This window comes from Hoplias malabaricus, chromosome X1 (assembly GCF_029633855.1).
Source record: "Hoplias malabaricus isolate fHopMal1 chromosome X1, fHopMal1.hap1, whole genome shotgun sequence".
Lineage (NCBI taxonomy): Eukaryota > Metazoa > Chordata > Actinopteri > Characiformes > Erythrinidae > Hoplias > Hoplias malabaricus.
The window spans coordinates 2,308,279-2,336,244 of NC_089818.1; the positions used below are offsets into that span (position 1 = coordinate 2,308,279).

Consider the following 27,966-nt stretch of genomic DNA (forward strand, 5'->3'; position numbering starts at 1 on the left):
ATAAACATATTGACAAGCAGTTTGCTTGATTGCATACTCTGCGTAATGTCTTACAATTTTGCAATTGCAACTATTGTCAGAAAATGCATAGTTTATCCACAATAGTCAGGTATGTGAAAATGGAGCTTTTCGAACTCCTCCCTGGAAATTTATCTTATCAATAAACAACTGGTATTTTTGCAATCTGTATAGACTGTAGGTCAATAATTATTTACAAAAGTTGTAACTTTTGACACGCTGTTGCGGCAGTAATTTAACAAATATGCATGGGAAGGGCTCCACGCACTTTGCGCTATAACTACAACAAACTTCACCTAAATCAAATACAACTTGGTGCACATATGTATGTCATTACTCTGAAGTACTCTGCTAAATATGCCCGCATTGCACAGAAAGGGGGCGGTACAATTAGACAACAACTAGTTGCATAGGTTCATAATTGATTACACTGCCAACTAGAGATGCAGTACCAGAAAGATGAGACAGATATATTCCAAAGACCATGGGAAAGGAGCTTTTGCATTTTCATAACATATGACTAACGCATTTGTGAGTTATAGCTGTTTCTTATGCAGTGTTTCAAAGGCAAGCTGCACAGCTCTATTTAAGCAGAGGCTGCAATCACATAGTAATGAAAGTTCCACATTTTGTTGATAATTATTCAAATTCAGGTTCTTATGAATCTCATGATACCACATATGTCCATATTGGCTTTTGATCCAAGCACTAGTTCATGATCAAATATATGTCCGTTACATCTCATCCTGCAGATTCTCTCTATGCAGAATCCCCCCTCAGCCCCTCCCTCTCCTCCTCACACACAGACTGTAACCTCTCCCCCTCCCCTCCCCCTGCCAGTCAGAGAGGGCCAGAGGACACAGACATTTGAAAGCAGATCTAAACAAATCAACAATACCATCATGACCACCTCATTTTACTTTCAGTATCCGTGTTTTCAGCTCCACTGTCCACAGGAGCACTTTGTAGATCTAAAACTACAGAGAGGGGTGCACCTCTTGCTCTGCATACTTTCATTGTTCATTTTCACGTTCTTCAATGGTCAGGACACCTATAAAGCAGATATGCTGAAAATGTTTGATCTACTGTCTCTGCCTTTTTTATCTATAATCTGGACCAACAGAGTATGTGTGTGTAACGGTGTAGACAGTGAGTGGACACAGGTTTTAAAATTATCCAGCAGCACTGCTCTTTCTGATCCACTCATAAGAGCACAATACAAACTGACATAGCACCACAATGTCAGTATCACTACAGTGCTGAAAATGTATGAGCTACTGTCTGAATTCATGTCTATAAGTTTGACCAATAAAATATATGTATCTCAGTGTGGACAGTGAGTTGACACAGATGTTAAAATCTCTAGCAGCACTGCTGTGTCTTATCCACTCATAAGAGCGCTACACACACTGCCATATCACCACAATGTCAGTATCACTGCAGTGCTGAGAATTATCCACCACCCAAATCATATCTGCTTTGTGGGGTTCTGAACATTGGGTCAGAATCCAGGGTGAAATTCCAGATTCAGTTCTGTGATCGGGGCTGTCTCTGTAACCCAAGCCCCACGTTCACCTGTCTGCAGACCAGAAACTCACCCACTCATCTACTACCCCTTCTTCCTACAATCCAGAACACCAAGGATCACATTTTACAGCACTACTAAGTCTATCTTAAAGTGTGGCTCCTGTATCAGGAAATGTCATATGCTACCTTCTTGCTCTGCAAAGACTGCTCACTTTCATCCTTCTCTTCAATGGTCAGGACACCCATACAGCAGGTATGACTCAGGTGTTGGAGTTTTAAATCCCTCAGCATCACTGCTGGACAGAGAATGGTCCACAACCAAACACAGCCAGCAGACAGTGCCCTGTGTCCACTGATGACAGACATGAGTACAAGCAACTCCACATCATATCTGCTGTTTGGGGGTCCTGAACATTAGGGTGAGAAACCAGAGTGCAACTCCAGAGTGACTTCTGTGCTCTATGCTGTCTCTGTCATCCGCTACTCCTCCATCTCACGCTACACCTCCAAAGAGATGCCAGGACAACATGGAACACCTTACAAACACTACTCAAATTTCCCCAAAAAGCCCCTACTATCTCAGGACAGTTCATTTGCTAGCGCATTGCTCTTCTACCAGCGAATACAAGCTTGGACCCTGGGAAGTGTCGCTTGCGGCTATATTTCTTCTTCTTTTTTTTCCTTCTTTTTCTCCAATGAAACTCGATGGGCAGCCCAAACCGTAGGTCCTACAGACTTGTCGTTTGGTCAACTGGTAGTAATCCCTCCCGCTACTCAGGCACAAAGAATCAGCCCGATCAGCCTGATGGTGGCGCTATATCTCCCTATATCTCCTACCCCGTGTGGCGTAGAGACGAAATTCTTTTTTTCCCTGATTCCTCAGGTCAGACCTAACAAAAAAGCCTCAAGAATCCATAAGCTCCGCCTACTTAGATTTTGAGCTAATTTGAATAATATGCAAAATCGCACATATTTTTGAGTGCAAACTAGTCTCTGGTAATGTACCCAATATGGACATATGTGGTATCAGCAGAATCCTAAGAACCTGAACTTTAATAATTATTAAAAAAGTTTCATCACTGGTCGGCTTCCAGACTCCGCCCAAATACAGGGGTGGATCTCGCGTTCAAAAAATCAGATAAATATAGCTATAACTCGCAAGCGCTTTCTCCAAATGTTACGATACTTCACATGCTTGATCCCTATAAAGGGTTGGAAGACATAAGTACTTGGTTGTGCAACTGCAAGCATAGGGGGCGCTATAACAAATAATTTGTTACGCTTCACAGGATTGTCCGATTGACATGCCGATTGGTATGCATGTAGTGGGTGATGTCCTGAATGAGATTCTATGACGATGATGTCATATTCAAAAAAACATGACCGCCTTTGGCCAATCAAATTTCAGCAGCTGTTTAATGATCTTAAAAAGGTCCTATCATCATGAGACTTGCATGGTATATTCATGGCAGCACTTCCTAATCACATAAAAAGTTTCATTACGATAGCCACTAGGGTGAGCAATTCAAGTTTTCAACATGCAAATATGGAATATCTCAGCAAAATATAAACATATTGACAAGCAGTTTGCTTTATTGCATACTCTGCATATTGCCTTACAACTTTGAAATTACAACTATTGTTGTAATAGTTTGTAATATGTTTGTAATAATTTCCTCCCTGGAAATTTGTCTTATCAATAAACAACTGGTATTTTTGAAATCTTTTTGGAAAGGAACTTGTGCATTTTCTTAGTTATGCTACTAAAACTTACTCCATGATCTAGTACAATTATTATTATTATTATTATTATTATTACACTTATATAGCGCCTTTCTAGACACCCAAGGACGCTTTACAATCTACACTGCTCAGAACGCTTAATTCACACACACTGGCGAGAAGCGGCAGCCAAACGCGCACAGCGTACTCTCAACCAGAAACGACCGTCCACCTTGAGGACTGCATCGGGCACTAGGGTTTAACCCAGGACAGAGCGCCAATCCATATCTGGGCTCACACATACAGACATTCATTCACACACCAGGACAGTTATTAGAGAAGCCAATTCACCTACCCTCCATGTTTTTGGACTGTGGGAGGAAACCGGAGCCCCCGGAGGAAACCCACGCAGACACGGGGAGAACATGGAAACTCCACCCAGATGGGACTTGAACCCAAGATCCCAGCGCTGGGAGGCGAACGGGCTATCCACCAAGCCACCGTGCCGCACAATCCGTATTTAACCCATCTGTGGCAGTGAACAGATGCACACACTAGTGCACTAGGGGCTGTGAACACACACCCAGAGCGGTGACAGCCATCCCCAGCGCCTGGGGAGCATTTGGAATTCAGTGCCTTGCTCGAGGTAACTTCAGCCATGGATGTTCCTGCTGGTCCTGGGGATCGAACCGGCAACATTCCGGCCCTGTCTCCAACCTTTGCCGCATTTCAGTCAGAGAAAGTCAAATAAGATAAACACATCTCTCTATATATTATAGGCAATGGTGCAGGCAATGATGTAGACATTACAATTTGTTTTTTCAGTTGAATGTACATACATTTATTGTGGTACATAGAACACTATTTCACTAAGTATGTTACACATAAGAAGATATATTACACAGAGAAAAAATTAAGTCACTTTATAAGTGACTATACACAGACAGATTACACAAGTTCACAGACATGTACTGAATGATTAGCAGTGAATATACTATATAAAATATATACAGACAAATAAAACTACTACAAGTACAGGGAGGGTTTTAAAAGTCAAAATACTTGTTAAATACATAAAAAAATATATATCTTTCCTCTACTTTGCGGAAATTCGTTCTTCGCAGGTGGTCTTGGAATGCATCCCCCCTGAAAAACGAGGGATCAATGTAGTCCTGCTGAGCTAGTGTTTGGCCATGTGATAAGCAGTCCATTAAAGGCCTTGCAAGAGCAGTTTGCATACATACACCAAGGCTGTTTTAGAGTATGTTCTTTCCTAGAGCGTGCATAAGGTTGGCCCATGATGTTGCCAGACATGCTCTAAAGTCCTCCCAGGATAAAATGAAAGAGCGTTATGACAGAGATGCTCTGCTTGTGCAACGTTCTTTTCAGGTTGGTGACCAGGTTTTAGTTTTGCTGCCTGTGGTAGGCTCCTCCCTACACACTCGTTTCGCTGGTCACTATGCAGGGAAAGAAAAATTAAGTGACACAAATAATGTAATTATGACTCTAATACTGATAGAAAAAAATCCATTTGCCACATTAACCTTTTAAAATCTTACCTCTCACAAATGTCTTCTCCTTCCGTAGTTGCCTGCATTGCAAATGTGTCTCCCACTGAGTATTCTCCTGAATCTGATGAACTACATATAGGCAGCTACAGTCTCCCGTGTGCCCAATTCAGAAACACATTCACAACAGATAATAAAATAGCTTATTTACCTTCTAATATCCTGGTCCCATTAAACAACACCCCTATTGTGTGACTCCAGCTAATCGTCCCATCTTATAACAAGAAACACAGTATCTGCTTAAACATGGTCTTGCCATACCCAGTTCTAGTCCTTGGTTCTCCCCTTGCTTGCTGTTACCTAAGATGGTACTTATAATTTCAGTACTGACTTCAGAAAGGTTAATGCAGTCACTAAGCCTGATTCTTTTAAAAAATTAATGAATTGTGTATTGGGTGACGTATCTGTCCAGCTTACCTTGATGTTGTGGTATATACCGACACATGGGAACCGCACCTGGACATTTAGAGTCAGTTTTCACTCATTTAGATGATGCATCTCTTGTTCTGAATTTAGAAAAGTGTGAATTTGGTAGAGGAGTTATTGCTTACCTTGGGAAAATTGTAGGTCAGAGTCAGGTCATTCCAAAATGCAAGCAAGTTGTATTTTTCTGAAAAGAAAGCTTCTCCTTGCATCTCTTTCTAATTTAATGCAGTTTATTCAATTAATACTATGATTCTCTGTCCACTCTAGTCTTCCTTATAAACAAGCTGAAAAGTTTTATTCTGTCTATTAAGTTTATTCTTCTTGTCTGTTAAAACAAGTTTCAGTTTGCATAGTGGAATGCATTGAGAACAAGATAATGTTCAATGTAAATCTAAATTATTATCCCATGGAGGTCTGGATTTGGAATCATACTCAATAAAAGTGGAAAATCAAATTACAGGCTTCAGTCGAATTTCCTCAAGACATGTTAATATGAGGCTCAGTAGTGTGTGTTTGTGGCCTCCACGTGCCTGTATGACCTCACTGCAACGCCTGGGCATGTTCCTGATGAGGCGGGATGTTTTCTTGCGGGATGTCCTGGACAGTCTGTGGTGCAATGTTGCGTTGGTGGATGAAATGAGACACGATGTCCCAGATGTGCTCGATTGGATTCAAGTCTGGGGACTGGGCAGGCCAGTCCATAGCATCAATGCCTTCATCATGCAGTAATTGCTGACACCCTTCAGCCACATAAGGCCTAGCATTGTCATGCATCAGAAGGAACTCTGGGCCAACTGTACCAGCATATAATCTCACAATGGGGATTTGGTCATCCCAGTACCTAACGGCAGTCAGGGTACCTCTGGCAAGCACATGGCGGACTGTGCAGCCCTCCAAATGCCTCCCCACACTATTACTGACTCAATGCCAAACCGGGCATGCCGGGAATGTAGAACATAGTAGAACGTTCTCCATTGCGTCTCCAGACTCACATCTATGAAAAGCACAGGGCACCAATGGCAAATCTGTCAATCTTGGTGTTCTCTGGAAATTGCCAATCGTCTGCATGGTGTTGGGCTGTCCCACTTGTGGATGTCGGGACCTCATACCACTCTCATGGAAACTGTTTCTGACAGTTTGTGCAGAAACATGGATATTAGTGGCTTGCTGGATGTCATTTTGGAGGGCTCTGGCACTGTTCCTCCTTGCACAAAGGAGAATGTAGCAGTCATGCTGCTGGGTTGTTGCCCTCCTACAGCCCCCTCCATGTCTCCTGGTTTCTCCTCCATGCTCTGGACACTGTGCTGACAGACACAGCAAACCATCTGGCCCAAGCTCGCATTAATGTGCCATCCTGGATGAGCTGTACTACCTGAGCAACTTCTGTGAGTTGTAGACATGGCCTCAGGAGAGGAATGAAAGAGTGACCAAAACATCAACAGGAAAGGATGAGAACAGTGAAATAGTCTGTGGAATAGGATAAATTCCAACCCTCCGTTTTATAGATATGTTTTGCATGTACCAGATGCTTGCTAATATGGTCTGTAATTTTTAGACTGTTTGCCTTCTTTTACAGGTTTCCACTGGAGGCCATCTGGGTTCCAATAAAGAACATGCAAGAGATGCAGTGTTTAAACAACTGATGCTTCTAAAAGAGATGGCATAACTCAAGTGTTTTCATTTTAATAGCTTAGTGAAACACCACATAGGTCACCACCACAGCTAATTAAGAACACATTCATTCAAATGAAATAAATTGTTACTAACACAATTTACCATTATTGCAATGTTTTAAATCAGTTCATTTATTTTAAACATATGAGACATATTGAACACTGAACAAATGTACTGATAAAATGATTGGATCAAAATGAGCTGGCCTTTGGCTTTATTGTAGATTCGCAATACCTTTAACAGGAGTGGAACTCACTAGATGACCATTGCATCAAACAATGCATATCCCTGCAATCTCTGACATGGTTTTAAGAAATTGTGTATATATATATATATATATATATATTTATATATATATATATATATATATATATATATATATAAAAATGTATGTATGTATGTATGTATGTATGTGAAGCTAGCGGAAGCCATTCAAAATTGTCAAAGGCACATTGGTAGGGCGAAGTTAAGAGAGCACAGTGTAATCCAGAAGCAAATAAATTTCACCACCTTTTATATTAAAAAAAAAAACAAACAAAAAAAACAAACAAACAAAAAAAATAAATAAAAAATAAAAACCCACACCATTCATATTGTGTCAAAAACATTTTGTAATACAATCACATCCTGAATGGATCTACCAGCAATATACCAGTTTTCTATATCTTACTTAACAAACCAATATTTGGGTTTTATATGGATTGTAAGAATATGACATTTATGAGCAGACATTGCAACAATCTGTCCAATGGTGTGTGGTCTCCAGTTATTCATGTAAAAAGGGAAGAATGCTTTAGTGCCCAAAATTTGCAAAGTGTATTTAAATTAACTTTAATTTTTCTCTTTTCCTGTCTTGTAAAACAATGAACATGTAACGAAATGTAAGTACAACCAGTTACACCATTTTCATGCTTTCTGGTCCACACAGTATCAAAATCTGGGGTATCGCTTTCAACTTTACATGGTTTTTCATAGGGCATGAAAGTATTATTTCCTTTGTAAAGCTTGCGCACCGATTTATCCAAGAAAAGAAACTTTGTTGTTTTAAAATCTAAGAAAAACAGACTGCTTTTTTTTTTAATCCTGAAAATCCTATACACAACCAAGATTAATGTGAAGAACAAGTAAGGTTTGGAATGTTGATGGCTCGATAGTTAGCACACGAGAGACAAATGTATAAGCCTCATGTACATTAAAAATAAAGGGTCTAATATGTGATTTAAAAAATCAATAAGCCTCGCTGGTCGTTTATACATTTCAAATGATAACCATTCTGGTAACAAAAAGAGAAAAACAAAAGTCAAATAAATAGATGCATACAAGATTAAAAAAGTATAATTTATTCTTTGTCACATAAATCTCTTTGTAACTGTTGAAGATTATGTCTTGCTTTCAACTTGCTCAGACTATTCACATGTGCAGGTACTGGCTCAGAAACTATTACTGAGCCATTACTTACAACTTCTCTTTTTTTTTTTTTTGTTTTTTTTTTTTGCAAATTAAGGTTGGTAGCAGCACATTACAAATGGGACATCTTTTATTATTATTATTTATTTATTAATTTATTTAAGACCCCTTTTCAGTTAAACTATCAGAAAACTTCAGTATGGAAAAACAGGGCCAGGGTTTCTGTCACGAAACTCACATTGGGGCAATGCAAATTGTATGTAAAGCCATCAGAGCTCCTGTGTTCTTAGTCTAGGCAGACGTATGGCAAGATATTTAATCTGGTCTCATCACCATGAGAATCTAAAGATATACACTCTGTCCAATCATACCAGTTGTCCTTTGTGTCATAACAACCGTTTACTCCTGGCCAGTGTGCCTTATGTATTCTATGAAGGTCCTCAAGCATAACCTCCCGACTCACCCCAGGGAGTTCTGTGTAAGATCCACTTGGTACTAAAACATGTGTCTTTCTGGATTCTTGAATACCATCCTCCTCTCGTCTCAGATACTCAGACATGAAAAAATGTGCTCCATGTGTTTGTGCTCCAGATGAACTAAGAACATTACTCTGAAGGTTTAGGTAAGACTGAATTATTTCATTTCTTGAGAGCTCTTTCCAGTTGGTCTGATGGAAAGGACTAGGAACTGTCATGGATTGCCTCTGCTGGGGTAACTCAGTCTTTGGAGGTTCATAAACTGGTTGTCCCTGGCTACCCTCTTCATGATGAGATTCCTTTGGAGTTAGAGGCTTGATCTGTCCAGTCACTGGATCAAACGTCAATCTGCGTTCTTTTAATCGAACAGGCTTTGTCCGGTCTTCTGAGGACTGTCCTTGAAGATTTACCATGTAGTCTCTGGCCCTGTACTTCTTTCTTTTTTTGTTAAATGTTACTTCTGGCACATCCTTAGTAACCTCAGACGAGAAGATTTGCTTATGCATCTCTGAAGGCTCATGTGTTATACTGTACAAGGGCTCAGAAGTTCTCTCTGTTGATCTGTGCAAATCCTCTAGGTTTAGAACTGAGGGATCATTAGCATTAGACACTTGAGTTGGGGGTGTTAAAGGCATTAGAGAGGGCACTTGGACAGAATTCTGAGATGGGCTAAGGAAAGTCCCTTTTGCTGTGTAAGGTGAAGACCTGTTAGCCAATGTTTCTTGTGTTACATTGCATGGATTTAATGATGAGAAATGGTGACTACTGGAATTAGCCTTCTCAGTCCCATCTATTATTTTTGTTTGCTGCTGTAACACTGAAGTTTTAAGTAAAGAAGAAGTGCTAGGGACTTTGGTAAGGCCAGGGGAACTTGGACGAGGTTTAACAGGATTGACAGGGATTTTGTTTTGTCTATCATTCTCAAGATGCTCTGGACAATTCTTATCAGAAACTGTATCATCTTGTTTTACCAGAAGAGGCTCAGGGCTGCCAGCAATTCCATTTGAGGGTGGGGTGGACAAAAACATTTGCCCATGCGTTAATGTTTTAAACATTTTTGTTGGCATATTTGGGCTATTTCTTTGGTCCCTGTTTTTCCGGCTTCTTGATTTTTCTGCCATCAGAGAGAATGTATTATGGATGTCATTTCTGGTTTTAAGTTCTGGTGCAGTTTTAGCTGGTTGTGGTACAGATGGGTCTGGACGGCAGGGGTGAGAACCACCATTGGCAGAACCTGGGCCGCTTGGCACTCCTCGAGATGAAGGGTCACTTTGGCTTGGCTCAATTAGCTTTTGCCAGTTTCGAAGGAGTTTCTTGGCACGTTTAGCAAGGTCTTCATCCTTTGTCTTTTTCCTCACATCATTTATAAGCTTTCCTAGACGAGTTTCCTACATTAAAAAAAATATTCAAAGTCATTATTCAAAGATTTTTATTCCTCAACTGGTTTGTGAAGCTATGACATAACAGATTTTTGACCAATATTTCATTAAACTCATTCAATTGGACTCCTGAATGGGTTAGAACATCTGAGAAAGCCATAATGCTAAATATTAGATAATTACCAACCTCAAGTGCTTCTTTGGTGATCGGATATTTCTCCAAATTGCTGATAACGTCAAGTACTGCAACCATGTTACAGATCTGTCAAAGAAAATTATGAGCACATTAACATTTGCAGAATGCAAAATAAATCGTAAATACATAAATATGTTGTATGCAAATATTTGGGAACCCAGGCCACAATACATATTGTAGATATTTGAAAAGAAAAATTATTGCAGCAACAAATTTGTATAAAAAAAAAAGGAAGAATTTGAAAAAAGATTTGCACCAATTCTGCTTACAAGGAAAATAGTACAAAAACATTTTATGTAGCACTGTATTAACTTATTCACAAGGATTTTACCATTTTTTATATCATATGGCATACTATTCTAGCAGTTTTCACAACAGTAGTTGTTAAAAAGCAGCTTTACAGAGTACTGGGTCAAGTCTCCTATGAGCAAGCCAGGGGCACAATGGCAAGGAAATCTCCCTCAACAAATGACGAAGAAACCTTGGAAAGAACCAAGATTCAGGGGGAAACCATCCTCCTCTGGGTAACACTAAAGGGCAAAACTAATAACAGAACAGACGTAAACGTGAACTTATAGATATGAGTTATAGGTTATATGAAGGCAAATAATTAATGATGAAAATGTGAGGCAGAGCAGGTGGGGGTCAGATAATCTGTGGAAGGGTAAAAGTAGTTGCAAAAATGATGTGTTAGCCCAAATGGTCTCTGCATGTCCAAGCATGCTGCTGCTGTTGCAGGTGAGACAAGGCCAAGATCTTGCACAGAATGCATAGGGGCATGGCTGGATCAGGACAACACCAGGTGAGGGGGGGGGGGTTGCTTGGGTGTGGAATAAGGGAGTTTGCTGTCTGGTTGGTGGTTACTAGAAAACCAATTTTAATAATCTATAATTATGGTAGTAGGACAGAGTTAATACAAAGTAGAACTAATTATGTAGTTAAATCAGTTTGAATCTTAATTTTGAATATTTTATTTATATTTGTCTGAATATTTTATATTTGTATATTTATATTATTTTTGTTAAACTTGAAATTCGGAGGTTCTTAAGTATTCAGGTTTGTAAAATACAGATTTAAAAAATTCTGATTAAAAACAGTCACATTTTAAAAATACAGACCCTTAAATTCATGTCTAAAAATTGAGATTGCAAAAATACAAATCTAGGACAGAAATCAACCACCGGGCTTCTCAGACAGAGTAAACTTCCACAGAGGGATCGAACGCAGCATTAGATTAGATTCAACATTAATGTCATTACACACCTACAAGTACAAGGCAACAAAATGTATTTTAGCATCTAACCAGAGTGCAATAAGCAGTAAGTGGCAGAATGTACAATATCTACAAAATATAGACAGAGGTATGGACAAATATACATGTGAATATATTAGAGGTATTTTAAAATTTTGTAATATATACACATGTGAATGTTACAGGGGTATTGTAAAAATAATATACAGTTTGGATAGAAAATACTACATGACAAACAGATGGAACAGAAAAGTACTTTAAGCGTGACATACATATGAACTACAGGGATTGGACTATGAAACTGAAACACCTGTCATTTTAGTGTGGGAGGTTCTAGGCTAAATTGGACCAGCCTGGTGGCCAATCTTCATTAATTGCACATTGCACCAGTAAAAGCAAGGGTGTGAATGTTCAATTAGCATGGCATGAGCCGTTTTGCTCAAAATATTGCAATGCACACAACATTATGGGCGACACACCAGAGTTCAAAAGAGGACAAATTGTTGGTGCACGTCCTGCTGGCGCGTCTGTGTCCAAGACAGCAAGTCTTTGTGATGTATCAAGAGCCACAGTATCCAGGGTAATGTCAGCATACCGCCAAGAAAGACAAAACACATCCAACAGGATTAACTGAACGCAAGAGGAAGCTGTCTGAAAGGGATGTTTGGGTGCTAACCCGGATTGTATCCAAAAAACAAAACCACGGCTGCCCAAATCACGGCAGAATTAAATGTGCACCTCAACTCTCCTGTTTACACCAGAACTGTCCGTCGGGAGCTCCACAGGGTCAATACACACGGCCAGGCTGATAAAGCCAAACCTTTAGTCACTCATGCCAATGCCAAACGTCGGTTTCAATAGTGCAAGGAGTGCAAATCTTGGGCTGTGGACAATGTGAAACATGTATTCTTCTCTGATAAGTCCACCTTTACTGTTTTCCTCACATCCGGGAGAGTTACGGTGCGGAGAAGCCCCAAAGAAGCGTACCACCCAGATTGTTGCATGTCCAGAGTGAAGCATGGGGGTGGATCAGTGATGGTTTGGGCTGCCGTATCATGGCATTACCTTGGCCCAATACTTGTGCTAGATGGGCGCATCACTGCCAAGGACTACCAAACCATTCTGGAGGACCATGTGTATCCAATGGTTCAAACATTATATCCTGAAGGTGGTGCTGTGTATCAGGATGACAATGCACCAGTACACACAGCGAGACTGGTGAAAGACTGGTTTGATGGACATGAAAGTGAAGTTGAACATCTCCCATGGCCTGCACAGTCACCAGATCTAAATATTATTGAGCCACTTTGGGGTGTTTTGGAGGAGCGAGTCAGGAAACCTTTTCATCCACCAGCATCACGTAGTGACCTGGCCACTATCCTGCAAGAAGAATGGCTTCAAATCCCTCTGACCACTGTGCAGGACTTGTATATGTCATTTCCAAGACGAACTGACGCTGTATTGGCCACAAAAGGAGGCCCTACACCATACTAATAAATGATTGTGGTCTAAAACCAGGTGTTTCAGTTCCAACACCTGTAATTTACAGGTTGGTTTACAATGGAAGTGTTGCATATGTTTATATTAAATGAATATGCAGAATGTGTCAAAACTGAAATATAACATACAATTGATATACAATGCAATATATAGTACAGAAAATGTAGTGGAGTCAATGACCAGAATACAGGTGTGTGAGTGTTAATGCTGGACAGAGTTCAGTAAGGAGACAGCTCTGGGGAAAATGCTGTTCCTCAATCTACTTGTCCTGGTCTGGAGGCTCCTGAAGCACCTGCCAGAGGGCAAGGCGGCAAACAGACTATGAGCAGGGTGGGAGGAGTCTAAGAATGCTGTGAGCTCGACGCAGACAGCATTGCTTCGGGACGTCCTCAACTGATGGAAGTGGAGTCCCTTGATCTTCTGGGCTGTTTTCACCACTTGCTGTAGTGACTTGCGGTCTGCAACAGTGCAGTTCCCATACCAGACTGTAATACAGCTGGGCAGGAAACTTTCAATCACACAATGATAGAAGTTCACCAAGATGGCTGGAGACAGGTGTTGTCTCTTTAGTGTCGTCAGGAAAAAGAGGCGCTGGTGAGCTTTCTTAACCAGGCTGGAGGTGTTGGAGGACAGATCCGCCGATGTGTATTCCCAGGAACTCGAAGCTTGCGACACGTTCAACAGCCATCCAGCTGATATAGATGGGGTTGTGTGTGTCACCTTTCTCCTCCCTGAAGTCTACGATGAGTTTGTTTTGTTGGTGTAACGGAGCAGGTTATTGTCAGCACACCATGCGGCCAGATGTTCTGCTTCCTGTTATTGTCCAGATGTGAGTACACAGAATGTAGCGCAATGGAGACTGCATCCTCTGTGCTCCTATTGGTGTGGTATGCAAACTAATATGTATCCAGTGTGGGTGGGAGGCAGTCCTTCAGTTGTGCCAGGAATAATCTCTCAATACACTTCATGATGATGGGTGAGAGTGCTACTGGGCGATAGCCATTCAGGCATGTTGGGTTTGAGTGTTGGTACTGGTATGATTGACATGGATTTGAAGCATGGTGGCATAGCAGAGGGCAAGGGACAGGTTGAGGATGTCCGTGAAAACTCCAGTGTGCTGCTCCACACATACTTTCAGCACACGCCTGGGAACGCCATCTGGGCCAGCAGTCTTGTATGCGTTGATCTGACTCAGTGAAGTGTAGACATCTGTAGAAGTGAGCGTGAGGGGCTGGAGGACTGCAGAATGTCTGTTGTTGGTAGCCATCTCCCTGTTGTCTTTGTCAAAGCGAAAAAAGTTATTTAGCTCGTTCAGAAAGGAGACATTTGCAGTAATTGGAGTGGAGTTGCTGGGCTTGTATTCACTGATGGCTTGGATGCCCTGCCACATGCATCGAGTATCATAACTGGAGAAGTGATCCTCTAAGCTTGTAAAAGTGCTTGGCCATTTTGATGCCCCTCCTCAGTACAGTCTGTCTCCGTTGGCCACACTTTGATAGTTGTTACTGATGGCTTCACACGTTGGACTAGTGGAGAGTAGTTGGGAATGAGAAACAAAGAATGCTGGTCTGACTTTCCCAGGTGGGGGAGGGGTGTAAGCTCCAGTGATGTTTGTGTAAACATGATCACCTCTTGTATTCCAGGAAACATGCTTGTGAAATTTAGGAAGCTCTGTCTTTAAGTTTGAGTGATTAAAATCACCAGCAACTATGACAGCAGCCTTCGGGTGAGCAGCCTGTTGTTTGCTAATGGCTGTATGAAGTTTGTTTATAGCCAGCTTGGCATTAGCTTTCGGTGGAGATGTAGACTGCGGTTATAATGGTGGAAGTGAACACCCTTAGGGGCTATGGGCAGGAAATGGAATGGTCTGCATATAAAGGTCTACATTTAATTATAAGAAATTCAAGATTAGCCGAGCAATGTATTTCAAAGTAATGTAAACCAAATATCCAAAACTTCCTGTCGGTTTTAGGATGTTAAAGAAAAGCTGTGTGAACAGACTTGAAATGAGCAGGAAAATACTGCAAAATCTGGTAGACACCCAATGTCCTATGATATACTTGAGTCGCCATCTACTCCAATCACAGTGTCCTCTTCTCAAATTCACCAATCACAGCAGTATCGCACCATTCCATTTCCTGCCCTAAGCTCCAAGTACTTTCTTGAAGTGAGCATTTTAATGACAGTTTAAGCATGAGCAAAAGGGGCGCAGTGTTCAACTGATCAAGGGGTCTGAGTGTAGAACTTTGACACACTTTGCACACATCTCATTCTCTGAATCACTACATCAAGAGAGTTCACGGTGGTTAGCAGAGTTCTGCTCAATGTTAATATTTTACTGGATGCAAAGACAAAAACATGTTGAAACTTGAGATTTTATCATAATCTCTTGTTTATATATGGAGGTGTTTCTGTGACTTAATTCAGAAATAAAGTCAGCTCCTGTCCATAACCTAGATTAACACACCGGACACAGACTGTTACTGCCTTTGTGAAGAGTTCACCACAGCTTTTTATAGTTCAAGCACTTTTACAAATTACTCAAATTTGTAACTGCAAGTGTTGTCAAAAAACGCATTGTGTTTTCTCAATGGCCAGTTGTTTGAAATTGAAACTATATGAACTAGTCTCTGGAATTTCACTTTATGCCCAAACAACTGACCTTGTTGGAATCTGCAGAACCTGTAGGTAAATAATTATATAAAAAAAATAAAGTTCAACATTTGGACAAACTGTTGCCGCAATATACCAATTAATCGAAGTGTGCAGAGCTTTATAAATTCTTTCAGCTATAACTTAAACAAATTAAGCCTTACGTATGTAGGGCCTTACCCTGAAGCAGCATGACCAATATGATCAAAATCTACCAAAATAGGGCACTACAGTTGGACAGTAACTAATTAAATGTTTTTTTTTTTGTTATAGAACCATCTAGGATTGCAGTGGCACCACATCATGTCATCTGATCCTCAAAGCATTTGAAGTTTTGAAATTTTTGGGGAAAGAGTTTTTGAGTTATAGGTGCATTTGTGATTTGTAGAATTCATGATGAATCTCTGGAAGGGGCCTGTAAGCCACAGCATTTTATTGATATTTATTAAAGTACTTACTTAAATTACTTAAAGTAAACTTTAAGATTCAGCTGATACCACATATGTCCATGTTGGGAAAATATCCACAGAATAAGACCTGCTTAAATAGTTCTGTATGTGCATTTTTTAACATGAATGAATGTAACTGCTTAGCAACACTATGGAAGAGTAGTAAATTCTTTCACCGCCAGATAAAACTACAAAACTAAACATTGTTTTGTTGATCTATATGGGGGTTAAGATCCTATTCACTTGCACAGGTCATACCATATGAGCATGAATATTTATCATAATTAAAAAGTCTCCTGTACCTCTTGAAGTGGCCATTTACCCTCACCAAATAGGAAATACACTTTGTTATGGTGTTTTATATTCGGATGTACTGAGTATATTTCTAATGGTTACACTTGTTTCTCAGAGTACAGGGTCCATGTTAAAAGGCAAGAACTGCACTCTGATTGGCTGTAGAGCAAACAACCCCCCCCACCCACCTGCATTTAAATATTTTATATTTTTATATAACTATAGTAGCAGGTCCGATTTTAAGAGCACACCTCACACATTACTAATATTACACACAGACCCCCTGACAGTACGCACATCACAAACTGTCAGACATGCATCACAAATAATCTTACACTGCACAGACCTACTATATACTATATTACAGTTTATTGTACCAATATTTCTCAGCCATAAAATGAAGTACATAGACTAAAATAATAAGGTCTAAAGAAATGAAACTTGGTCAACTATTGGTGCTTTCTACTGTTGGTACTTCTACTGTTACCAAGCTCAATGAGCCACAACTGATGCTATAGAGAAGGCCAATGTTCCTGCAACATGTCAAACCGTCTACATGGGTGCATCTGTATAAACTATTTGTGTTAAAACTCAAACAGAGTAAGGGGCATCCACATAATATGTACAGGGCATGTTCATAAAATTAGAATATCATGAAAAAGTTGGTTTATTTCAGTAATTCCATTCAAAAAGTGAAACTTGTATATTATACTCATTCATTACACACAGACTGATATATTTCAAGTGTTTATTTAGTATATCAGAGAATTAGAATATTACTTAAGACCAATACAAATAAATGATTTTTAGAAATGCTGGCCAACTGAAAAATATGAACATGTACAGCACTCAAAACTTAGTTGGGGCTCCTTTTCCCTGAATTACTGCAGCAATGCGACGTGGCATGTAGTTGATGAGTCTGTGGCACTGCTCAGGTGTTATAGAGCCCAGGTTTCTCTGATAGTGGCCTTCAGCTCTTCTGCATTGTTGGGTCTGGCGTATTGCATCTTCCTCTTCACAATACCCCATAGATTTTGCTGGCCAATTAAGAACGGGGATACCATGGTCCTTAAACCAGGTACTTGTAGCTTTGACACTGTGTGTAGGTGCCAAGTCCTGTTGGAAAATGAAATCGGCATCTCAATAAAGTTGGTCAGCAGCAGGAAGCATGAAGTGCTCAAAAACTTCCTGGTAGATGGCTGCATTGACCTTGGACCTCAGAAAACACAGTGGACCAACACCAGATGACATAGCATCCCAAACCATCACTGACTATGAAAACTTTACACTGGACCTCAAAAGCAAAATTTACTGTCATCAGAGAACATAACTTTGGACCACTCAGCAGCAGTCCAGTCCTTTTTACCTTTAGCCTAGGTGAGAGAACTCTGACGCTGTCTCTTGTTCAAGAGTGACGATACAAGGAATGCGTCAGCTGAAACACATACATCTGTGCGGGGTGGTTCTTAAAGCATTACAAAAAAATTTCCACAGCAAAATTTCTTCATATTCAGGATATCAATAGTCTGTTATATTGTGTCTTTAGTGAGCCTTTCAGATTTTTGAGACACTTTGAAATTATTTTCCACAGAAGGAAGCTAAATGTGTAGTTTTTCCACGGTATGGAATTTGTGTCCTTATTTTGCCATCTAGCAGTGACAGAATGCAACTAGTGCACCATTTAAGATGAAACAGAAAATCCAAATTAATTGATTGCTTATCCTTTGTATCCCGGATGTGTACTCTGAATTTTGTAACTCATACTTTAGCATCTGAATTTGGCCTGTCGAATTTGAGCAACTAGAAATATTATTTTAAAATAAAATTATTTTAAGCTTGATTTTTTTTTATCTGAATTTATTAACCTTAAACAATAACAGTGAAAACGTGTTCTTGAGAATTCACGAGTTCAATTCAAGAGCAATTATATTCAGATGCATAATTGCGAAGCAAAATATTCAGAAGTGTAAATCTGAAGACTTAAATGCAAAAGCACCAAAATACAGATGCATAATTTCAGTGCAAAAAAATTCAGCGCTACAAATTCAAAAGGTGGTAATATTTCAAAGTCTGATGAGATAGATTTGCTTCCATACCTTTGTTTTGAGTTAATTAGCTGATTAGTGTGGGGCACCAGGTGTCTTCAATATTGAACCTTTTCACAATATCATATATCAGTCTGTGTGTAATGAATATAATATACAAGTTTCACTTTTTGAATGGAATTACTGAAATAAATCAACTTTTTCATGATATTCTAATTTTATGACCAGCACCTGTACATTAGCCTCCTGGCAGCAGATGGCCTCGCTCACAGTCGGCATTTCAGTGCAGTGAAAATACGTGCAGCAGTTAGCGTTTCCCGCCCTCTCCAAACCTGGGGGAATGGCTGGATGCTCCTTTACACAAACGCATGTTTGCACCATTCCTCTTTCTTTTCTCCTCAGTGGCTCCAAGGTATAAGCCATTGGCTTTCTTGGAACTTAATCAAAATTCCTTCCAGATTTGTCTAAAGCCATGATATTGCCAAAACCACGAGCACGTTTCTGTTGACCGCTAATGTCCTCCCGTGTCTGGTTCCAACCAACCAACCTCATGACGTAGTCACTGATGCAACGGCAATATGGCCGACACTATCAGAATGAATCAAAATTTAATGTATATAAAATATTCTCTAAATATTTTTCAAACACATTTAAGTATTCAGAAAACACAAAAATGAAACGTGTTTCATGTCCACTTTAAGATGTGAAAACCCTCAAATTAAAGCTGAGAGTTTGCACTTTGTAACTGTGTTGATATAACTCTTTCTAATGTGTGTTTTGGTACACAGCCAAAATGCCCAAACTTGTATCACTGACCAAATATTTCTGAGCTTAACTGAAGTTCTGTCATTCAATTAGCAAAACTAGCTGTAACATCAGTAGAGAAGGAGTAACCTGAAAATGGGTGATGAACCCTCTGGAGTCTGAGACCTTTCTGACATGTCTGAGTTGATTTTAACCCATTTCTCCTACCTAAAAAAAGTTCCAAAAACGTTATGCATGTAGTATATTCAGCAAACGTGAAAGATGTATGTATGTCATTCATCTGTTTGTCATTTAAACTAATTTTAAACATGGGCTTCCCATAAACCTATTTTCAAAGGTGTCGATATATAGTGAAAAAACACATTGTGAACACTTATGAAGTTTTCTTTTGACTTCTGAACTTTGTTGACATGGGTGTTGGCTACACTGGTGTTTACAGCTCTCTAACATTTTATGTAGCTTTACTAGCTACATAAGTAGCATATTGCTACAAATATGATGTGATACAGTTTTTCTCAATACCTGTGGCTCACACTTTGACTATTCATGAGATAGATATGAAAACACAGGTGAGAAATCAAATTATTTCTATAGTGCTGTTTACAACTGTTGTCACAAAGCAGCTTCACAGAAATCCATTAAAAATAAAGTTTTAACATGAAATGTTAATGTTTCACTTACTAATCACAAAAATGAAGCCATTCCTCATCAGGCAGTTAAGATGACTGTGCCATCTTTAAGCTCCTCTCTCTGTGTGAAAACACAGCCATGTGCATTTGTTTTTATGACTAAAATGAGCGTTTTCACATGTCGTAATCCTCCAATAAAGAGACTGCATTATCATGCTATTTTCATATGAATATGAATGGGTGGGCCTGGGTTGAAGTCTGAAGAGAGATACGTTACTTATCTTTCTATAACAACCAGGTAAAAATACATTTATTTTCAACCTCCATATATATGAAAGGTAGACCCATTTATTTTATGCTTATTATGTTTCTAGAACAATAACTCGCTGAGTTGTGTTAGTGTTTTGGTGCAAGTTCTGATTTATCCAGCGAGCGGGAGCGCAAACTGGTTAAAGAGACTCCCATTATATTTAGATTACCTCGTTCAATAAACTGCTGTTGGAATTTCACACTCCACCTCAAAATTCTGGTCATATTAATCCAGGACTTCCTTAACTCAGTGCCTTATGGTCTTAGGCTCCATGTGCATGAGTCTGTGTATTGTCTATGAGTGTCTGGGAAAGTGGCAGAAAAATGTCAGCGTTCCGGCCATATATTTCCCATTAGGGGACCATATCCTATTTAAATGAGTGCTATACAAAAACTGTACACCTCACTGCAAATCTAATCACTTTGTATGAGAAAGAACCCTTTCGCATTCAGAAATAAGAAAGCTGAGTCTCTGAGTTGGCATCAAGTAAAACAACAATTTATTTAATTGAGAGAGACTACTACGCGTAGCACCGTCTCCTCTCTCACTGACCGTTTCTTAACCAGAGTATTTTATACCTGTAATTCCCCCCCACCCTCATTACCATGGCAGCCTTTGAAGTTACCATCTGCTCGCTTTTTTACATTTCAATCACATTTCAATGTATCCTGTTCTCAGTATGACTCCGAGCCACTTTACCATTTGTTTAACTCTCTTTTGCATATCTTTTACCTTTCACAATGCATTCTATGCACACCCTATTTAGTTGGTCTCCGTTGTCTCCTCTCTCTGGTCTGGAGACAGAAGGAGTTGATTGGAAGGTGTCGATATACTGTTATTTGAGACACACGCACACACAAGTCTGCTGTTTCACACAGAGAATTAGGAATAAAAAAGTAATAATAAATTTTTTAGTTGCACAAGCATACATGGTCATTGCTGATTAAAAATACTTCTATTGATTATGAATCATTTCAACAAACAAATTCCATCACACGATTGATTTGGTGTAAGAACTGTGCAGATGGAGCAAGAAATTGTTTGTGTTCTGGCAGTGTAAACACACAAACATTTAAAAAAAAAAAAAAAAAAAAAAAAAAAAAAAAAAAATTGTGCTGACCAGGAAAAAAAAAAAATAAAAAAATACATTGAAGTCTGATGCCTGGGACTCTCCAAAGTGCTGAACACTCATAACTCAAATATTCTACTGTGAATTGATTTCATATTCACTCAAACACTCTCTCCCTCACTCAGTCGCACTCTCCCTAGCTCTCCAAAACAAACCTGGTGCTGCACTAATTATCGCCCCTCTAGAAACCATTCATGCAGAACCAGCATTAAATGTAACTTTCTCCTTCTAAACATTAAGAAAACAGAGGTTCTGCTTCTAGGTCCAAAAATGGCAAGAAAAAAATGTTCAGATTTCATTTTAAATCTTCCTGACTTTTCAGTTATACTTTGATATCATAACTGATTCAGATTTATCATTCAATCAACACATAGGCAGAATCACTTGGACAGCTTTTTATTTACATCTTTGCCACATTGCCAAGGTAAGAAATGCCTTATCCATGCACATTAGTACATGCCTTTATTACTTCAAGGCTAGACTACTCTAATGCACTACTGTCAGGATGTGCTAGTAGAAAATTAACTAAACTTCAACTAGTTCAAAATGCTGCAGCCAGGGTTCTGACTAAAACTAGAACATTTGAACATATTAGCCCAGTTCTATCATCACTTCATTGGCTGCCTGTTAAATTCTGTATCAATTACAAAATTGTGTTATGGGCTCGATCCTGTATACCTCCAAGATATTATTTCCTATTATGAGCCACCACAATTACTCATATTACTGACTTTTTAATAGTTCCCAAAATTCAGAAGGCTTCAGCTGGGGAAGAGCTTTTTCTTATAAAGCCCCCCCAACTCTGGAATGATCTTCCAGAAACTCATTTGCTCAGTTTAGTTTTGGTAGTTAATGCTACTCCTTAAATAAAGGCGGCAGGACCGAGGGATGTTCTTTCTCTGCATTACATACACCCAAACTGATCAAAACTAATTCTATCCCTCTACCTTTTTCAGAGTAAACGACCGCCTACCTGTACGGCTGGACACCGATGGATGACTGACTGTCGAGATCCTGCTTCACACTATCTGCACATTCTCCAGCCACCACCACTTGCTTTAGACTAGCTGCCCAACCTACACTGAACTTTTCATGGACTCCTAATTAATATTACCAGCAGAATGACCAGAGGAAGATATGCTCCCCCCTTGAGCGCCTTGGTTCCTCATTAAAATTTTGATCAAACCATTTGCACTCTGATGTTGTGTCTTAAATAATCTAGAGATCTCATCTGTTTTTGTGTAAAGTTAAAGAGAAAAGCTGTGGTGATCTCATCAGAAAGGCAGTAAAACCCTGTGTCCCGTGTGTTTGTGTGGGTTATGGACAGAGGAGCTGCCTTTCTGTCAGAAAGTAAAGATGAATGTCAGATTTTATCGTAATTTTTTATTCATATCACAATATATTTCTTAATTTTGGTTGACACAATATGATTCTGATAACGATATAAACAGAATAAAAAAAAAACAAGAAAAGGGAACATATCACCATCAAACATAAACCTACTGGCTTTGTTGATATTAATATTTTTAAATTAATTTTAAATTGAGTGCACTGAACTGCTGACAGTGCCCTGTAATGAACATCAGTCAGTGAAAGGTGTTGTAAATAATGTTTATTGAAATATTGAATATTTGTTTAAAAAGAAAAAAAATATATAGAAACAATTTATATTGTTATATACAAACCGGATTCCAAAAAAAGTTGGGACACTAAACATATTGTGAATAAAAACCAAATGCAATGATGTGGAGATGGCAAATGTCAATATTTTATTCGTAATAGAACAGATGACAGATCAAAAGTTTAATCTGAGTAAAAGTAAAAGTAACACTGTAAAAGAAAAAATATGTTGTTTCAAAATTTCACAGTGTCAACAAATCAAAAAAAGTTGGGACAAGTAGCAATAAGTGGCTGGAAAAAGGAAATGGAGCATATAACGAACAGCTGGAAGACCAATTAACACTAATTAGGTCAATTGACATGATTGGGTCTAAAAAGAGCTTCTCAGAGTGTCAGTGTCTCTCTGAAGCCAAGATGGTAAGAGGATCACCAGTTCCACCATTGTTGCGCAGAAATATACTGCAGCAATACCAGAATGGTGTTACCCAGGGTAAAATAGCAAAGACTTTTAAGTTTTCATCATCAACCGTGCATAACATCATCAAAAGATTCAGAGAATCTGGAACAATTGCTGTGCGTAAGGGTCAAGGCCGTAAAACTCTACTGGATGCTAGTGATCTCCGGGCCCTTAAACGTCACTGCACCTCAAACAGGAACGCCACTGTCAAGGAAATACCAGAATGGGCTCATGAATACTTCCAGAAATCACTGTCAGTGAACACAAAAATATGGCCTGACTGGCTAAGTTTGGGAAGGGGTATGTCTCTGTGTGCATGCTTAATGTTGGTGTAAACATGATCCAGAGTGGTCTCCCCTCTAGTAGAACACTTGACATGTTGATAAAATTTCAGGTATACAGTCTTAAAGTTAGCCTTTAAATCTCCTGCAATTACGGGGTGCGTCTGCTGCTGTTCGTTTGTGGTGTTCAGCAGGAAAGAGAGTGCCATGTCTACATTGGCGTCGGTTGGAATATACACAGCCATTACGATCAATACTGTTAGCTCTCTCGGTAGAAAAAAAAAGGCTAGCATCTTACAGACATGTACACGAAATTCAGTGAATTGTGTTTGTCTATAGTAGTCCCCTTGTCACGCCAGATACCATGCACGTAAATACAGAGCCCCGTTCCCCCTCCTCCCCTGCTCTTACTCGAGTCCTTAGTCCTGAGTGAGACTTGTTAGCTGCATGCTTACATCCGGTATCCCCGAGTGAAGCCAAGTTTCTGTGATAATCAAAACACAGCAGTCACGAACATAGACATTTACAGTAAGCTGTATTTCCAAGTCCTCTGTTTTATGCACCAGGGATCTGGCATTGGAGACATACAGGCTTGGTAAAGGTGGCTTGTGTGGTTGTTTTCTTAGACTTAGCATAACACCATACCTGCATCCCTGCTTCTGCTTCCTTTCCCTTCTCAGTCTTTGCTGCCTCCTAGACCTGACAACAATCCATGGAGAGCCAGATGGTCTCACTATATTGTCCAGGATGTTGTGTGTGTTAAAAAATAGTCAAAACAGATATCTGGTGCTGTTCACTGATGTCCAAAAAGGTTCTGGCAGGTGTAGCGGATGTTCAAGAAAGAAGGAACTTTTTTAAAAAAAAAAGCAGGGAAAGGGAGAACTGTGAGCCTCTTCAGCCATGCGCTCCGCCATCTTGCCAGCTGAACTAGCTATGCATATTAGTACTGTCTTATTCATGTTATGCTATTTACTTTCACTATTTTAGCACATTTGATGCTTTTGAGCACTGCAATAATTAACATCAAAATCACCCTCTAATAGCTGAAGCAGAAACTATTGGATACAATGGGCCTCATTCATGAAATGCGAGCAGAATTAATTTGGACGTAAATCCTTCATAAATCACTGTTTTGTAAATATCCGTATTCATCAAAATGTTTGTAGTCTCTAACTGTTCGTAGGTACAAACGGAATTTACACCTGCTCCTGAAAATGCGTAAATTGTGCATAATGTTTGAAAGATGTTGAAAGTATCATCTGACAACTTTAATCAAACGTTAGGAGAAATCAATTAAAATGCACAAACAATCAAACCATAAATAATCAAACTAAATTTCACAAAACCATCCTCTTCTTAATACAGCCTGTAATTCAGAGCAACTTACAGTAGCTAAAGGGCCACCGTTTGCTGAATTATTTTGTTACTCATGTAGTCAAACAGTTACTTTATGTGGATTATTTCAGTACAAAAGATTTTAGGGTCTGTAATTTGTGTAAATGGCTGATGTTGCACTCCTGCTGGATTTAATGGACAGTTCTGCAAAGAGAACTTTAAGGTCTTTGGAGACGATACAGGTTTATGGTTTATTAGCTGAGAATGATAACTCGTAAGTTAGTTAACTATCGAGATAAATTCTTTTGTGCCACGTTTTAAAAACAACTTTGAGAAGGGAGTCCAACAGATCCTGTGCTGTTCCCAAGTCTGTTCAGGTGCTGTCCGTGTTTGGCTCCTTGGACACTGGAGCATTTAAAACATGATTTAAGTCCTCAATCATTCAAGCATCACCCCAGGTATATTAAGGTATATTTGACGAACTATAACAGGTGTGAGGGTGTGCACGCCAATATGAGGCAACACAGTGCCGGAGTACTTTCGCTGCACAGTTGTGCACCTCTGGTAGCTTAATAAAAATGAACACATTTGACGGAGCTCTTGCAAATCAGGAAAAAATATACAGACATTCATCCCTCTATGACAAACTATAGAGACAATCAAATGGCCCAATAATCAACTCATAGAAAGAACTAATTTCAAGAAAAAACACCTTTAGCTTCCATGCAGCTTACCTGCCTTTAACAGAATCATGCAGGACAAACCTCATTGAATGTGCAGTACTGTGCACATGTCTTAGGCCCCTAAAATTATCATCATTTAAAACAAAGGTATCTTCTAAATAAGCGTGAAACTTGTATATAATTATGTTACTACAACAGTGCAGGAGCCCTTCTTATATAAAACATATAAGAAGGGCTCCTGCACTGTTGTAGCTGAGAGTATCTTTCTGCTCTTTAACCTGCTGTGTGAGATTGTGTGTGTATATATGCTATATATGTAATAAACTGACGTGTGTGTGTGTATTGAGTGTTGCTGATATTTAAATTAGTTTTTACCACAGAGAAATTTAATCCCAGACGCTGTACTCTGCAGAAACAGAAACGTCAACACGGATCACATAGTAGTGTATTTGCAGGTGTCAGTGTATATGCACAAGCACAAATAAGGTGCCAGATTATCTGATGTAATATCGGCTAAAATTCCAATATTGGACCAATCACAATAACTAAAAAAAATAAAATCCATATCAGCAAATATTATATTGTCCGCCGATGTATTGTATTACCAGTTGCCAACTACACTGAAGTTTTACATGAAATTTATTAATCCATTAATTTGCTGCTGTTGCTTTTGTTATTATTATAGCTATTGACAAACATTACTTATTATGGTTACTTGGTTACAGCCAATTTTCTTTATCTAGCAGGAAGAACTGACTTTTTGCCACTGCCCCATTACTGGATTCCTGTAAAGCTACGTTGTGACAGCTGTAAAAATCGCTATATAAATACATATAATTTACATTCAAATAGGACAAAAAAAAGATCCATGGCATTAAAAGTAAATGGAATGGGTCTTGTCTTACATTAATTACATTTCCAGGGATGGTCAAAAGTTAAGATAATAATGGTGCCCTTCAACTGAGGATTCAGGGAATAATTTATATTAGGCTGGGACAAAAACATGTTAATTATGACGTACATCGTACCCCACAGTGTTACTGTTCCGAGATGGCTTGCCCCCGACACATATTCCAAATGTCGTCCATGCTTTTGAAAGCATTTTGTAAGCTGAATACATTGAAACACAACTAAGCTAACTGCAAAGTTATTCGTATCAACCATTCCATATAAAGGCACGTTTATGAACGTCAATGTCTCTTTCATATGTTAAAAGCGTTTAACATTCCTTATGAAGCTAACCCTAACCGGTGACCTACTGGTGAGATGTAGTTAGCTTAAAGCTAACGTTAATCGCGGTGCAATTTAGGCGTGAGGAAAACTAACCTGCTGGTGTATACTTAAACATACATAACAAGTGCATAATAGCATCACACTTTTTAGACCCCGTTTGTTACAGGACACTTTCAACACCTCGTTCGTCAGCTCGCCGCTGTGCTTCGGCTAACAGTTTGCTCGCTGTTTCTAAACCAGCCATTTTACTTCATGCTATACCCAACAAATATTTGCACTGCGGTGTAATCACTTCGGATGGAATTCTGTTGTTTACGCGTATCAATTTTCTGTGTTTTAATACATGTCGTGTATCCAGCTCTGTGTTGGTAAGATTATCCAGGGGTACTTACATTGCTGTGGCTATCGATGGCCTGCAGCAGCCTCTCTCTGATCTGCTGCGGCGTTGCGGAGGCCGAGCTCATCGCCTGCTCAGTAAGCGTCTGGCCGACGGGGAAAATCCTCCGAAAACCAGGGTACAATGAAGAAATTCACAAACCACTCAGAATACACAACGCGTACCAGAAAGGCATGTTTCTCATGTGATCCTTAGCTGAGGAGTTCATAAATTGTCTCAGTTTGGTAGTAATTGCTGGATAGTAGCCTCTCTGCAATTCATCGCATCGGGCGCCCTCAGCCTTTACTGGACCAAAACGCTGCCTCAATGCATTGTGGGAAAATGGAACCTGAAACGTCATTACCTAACTGTGCTCCCAAAGTCCCGTATTCGAGACATACTTTCTATTCCTTTTAATACCATCCACCGCTTTTATTTACCCTCCTCCATTACAGCAAAGGTGAAATATTTTGACATGGGCGTCAGTTGACCAAATGCTGCAGCTAGTGTCCCAATAATATCATGGCTGAAAAAAGTCGGTTTTATTTAGTATTTTTGAGCAG

At 39.4% G+C, this 27,966-nt stretch overlaps 1 protein-coding gene across 1 annotated transcript; it reads right to left on the bottom strand.

The window, feature by feature from the left end:
• Nucleotides 1–7,503: 7,503 nt before the first annotated feature.
• Nucleotides 7,504–27,772, bottom strand: LOC136675690 (mediator of RNA polymerase II transcription subunit 26-like). Its single transcript, XM_066652395.1, has 3 exons — nt 27,420–27,772; nt 10,385–10,459; nt 7,504–10,206 (listed from the first exon to the last, which is right to left on the bottom strand). The coding sequence occupies exons 1-3, from the start codon at nt 27,489–27,491 to the stop codon at nt 8,629–8,631; spliced, it is 1,725 nt and encodes a 574-aa protein (XP_066508492.1). The 5' UTR covers nt 27,492–27,772; the 3' UTR covers nt 7,504–8,628.
• Between the last annotated feature and the right edge of the window lie 194 nt (nt 27,773–27,966).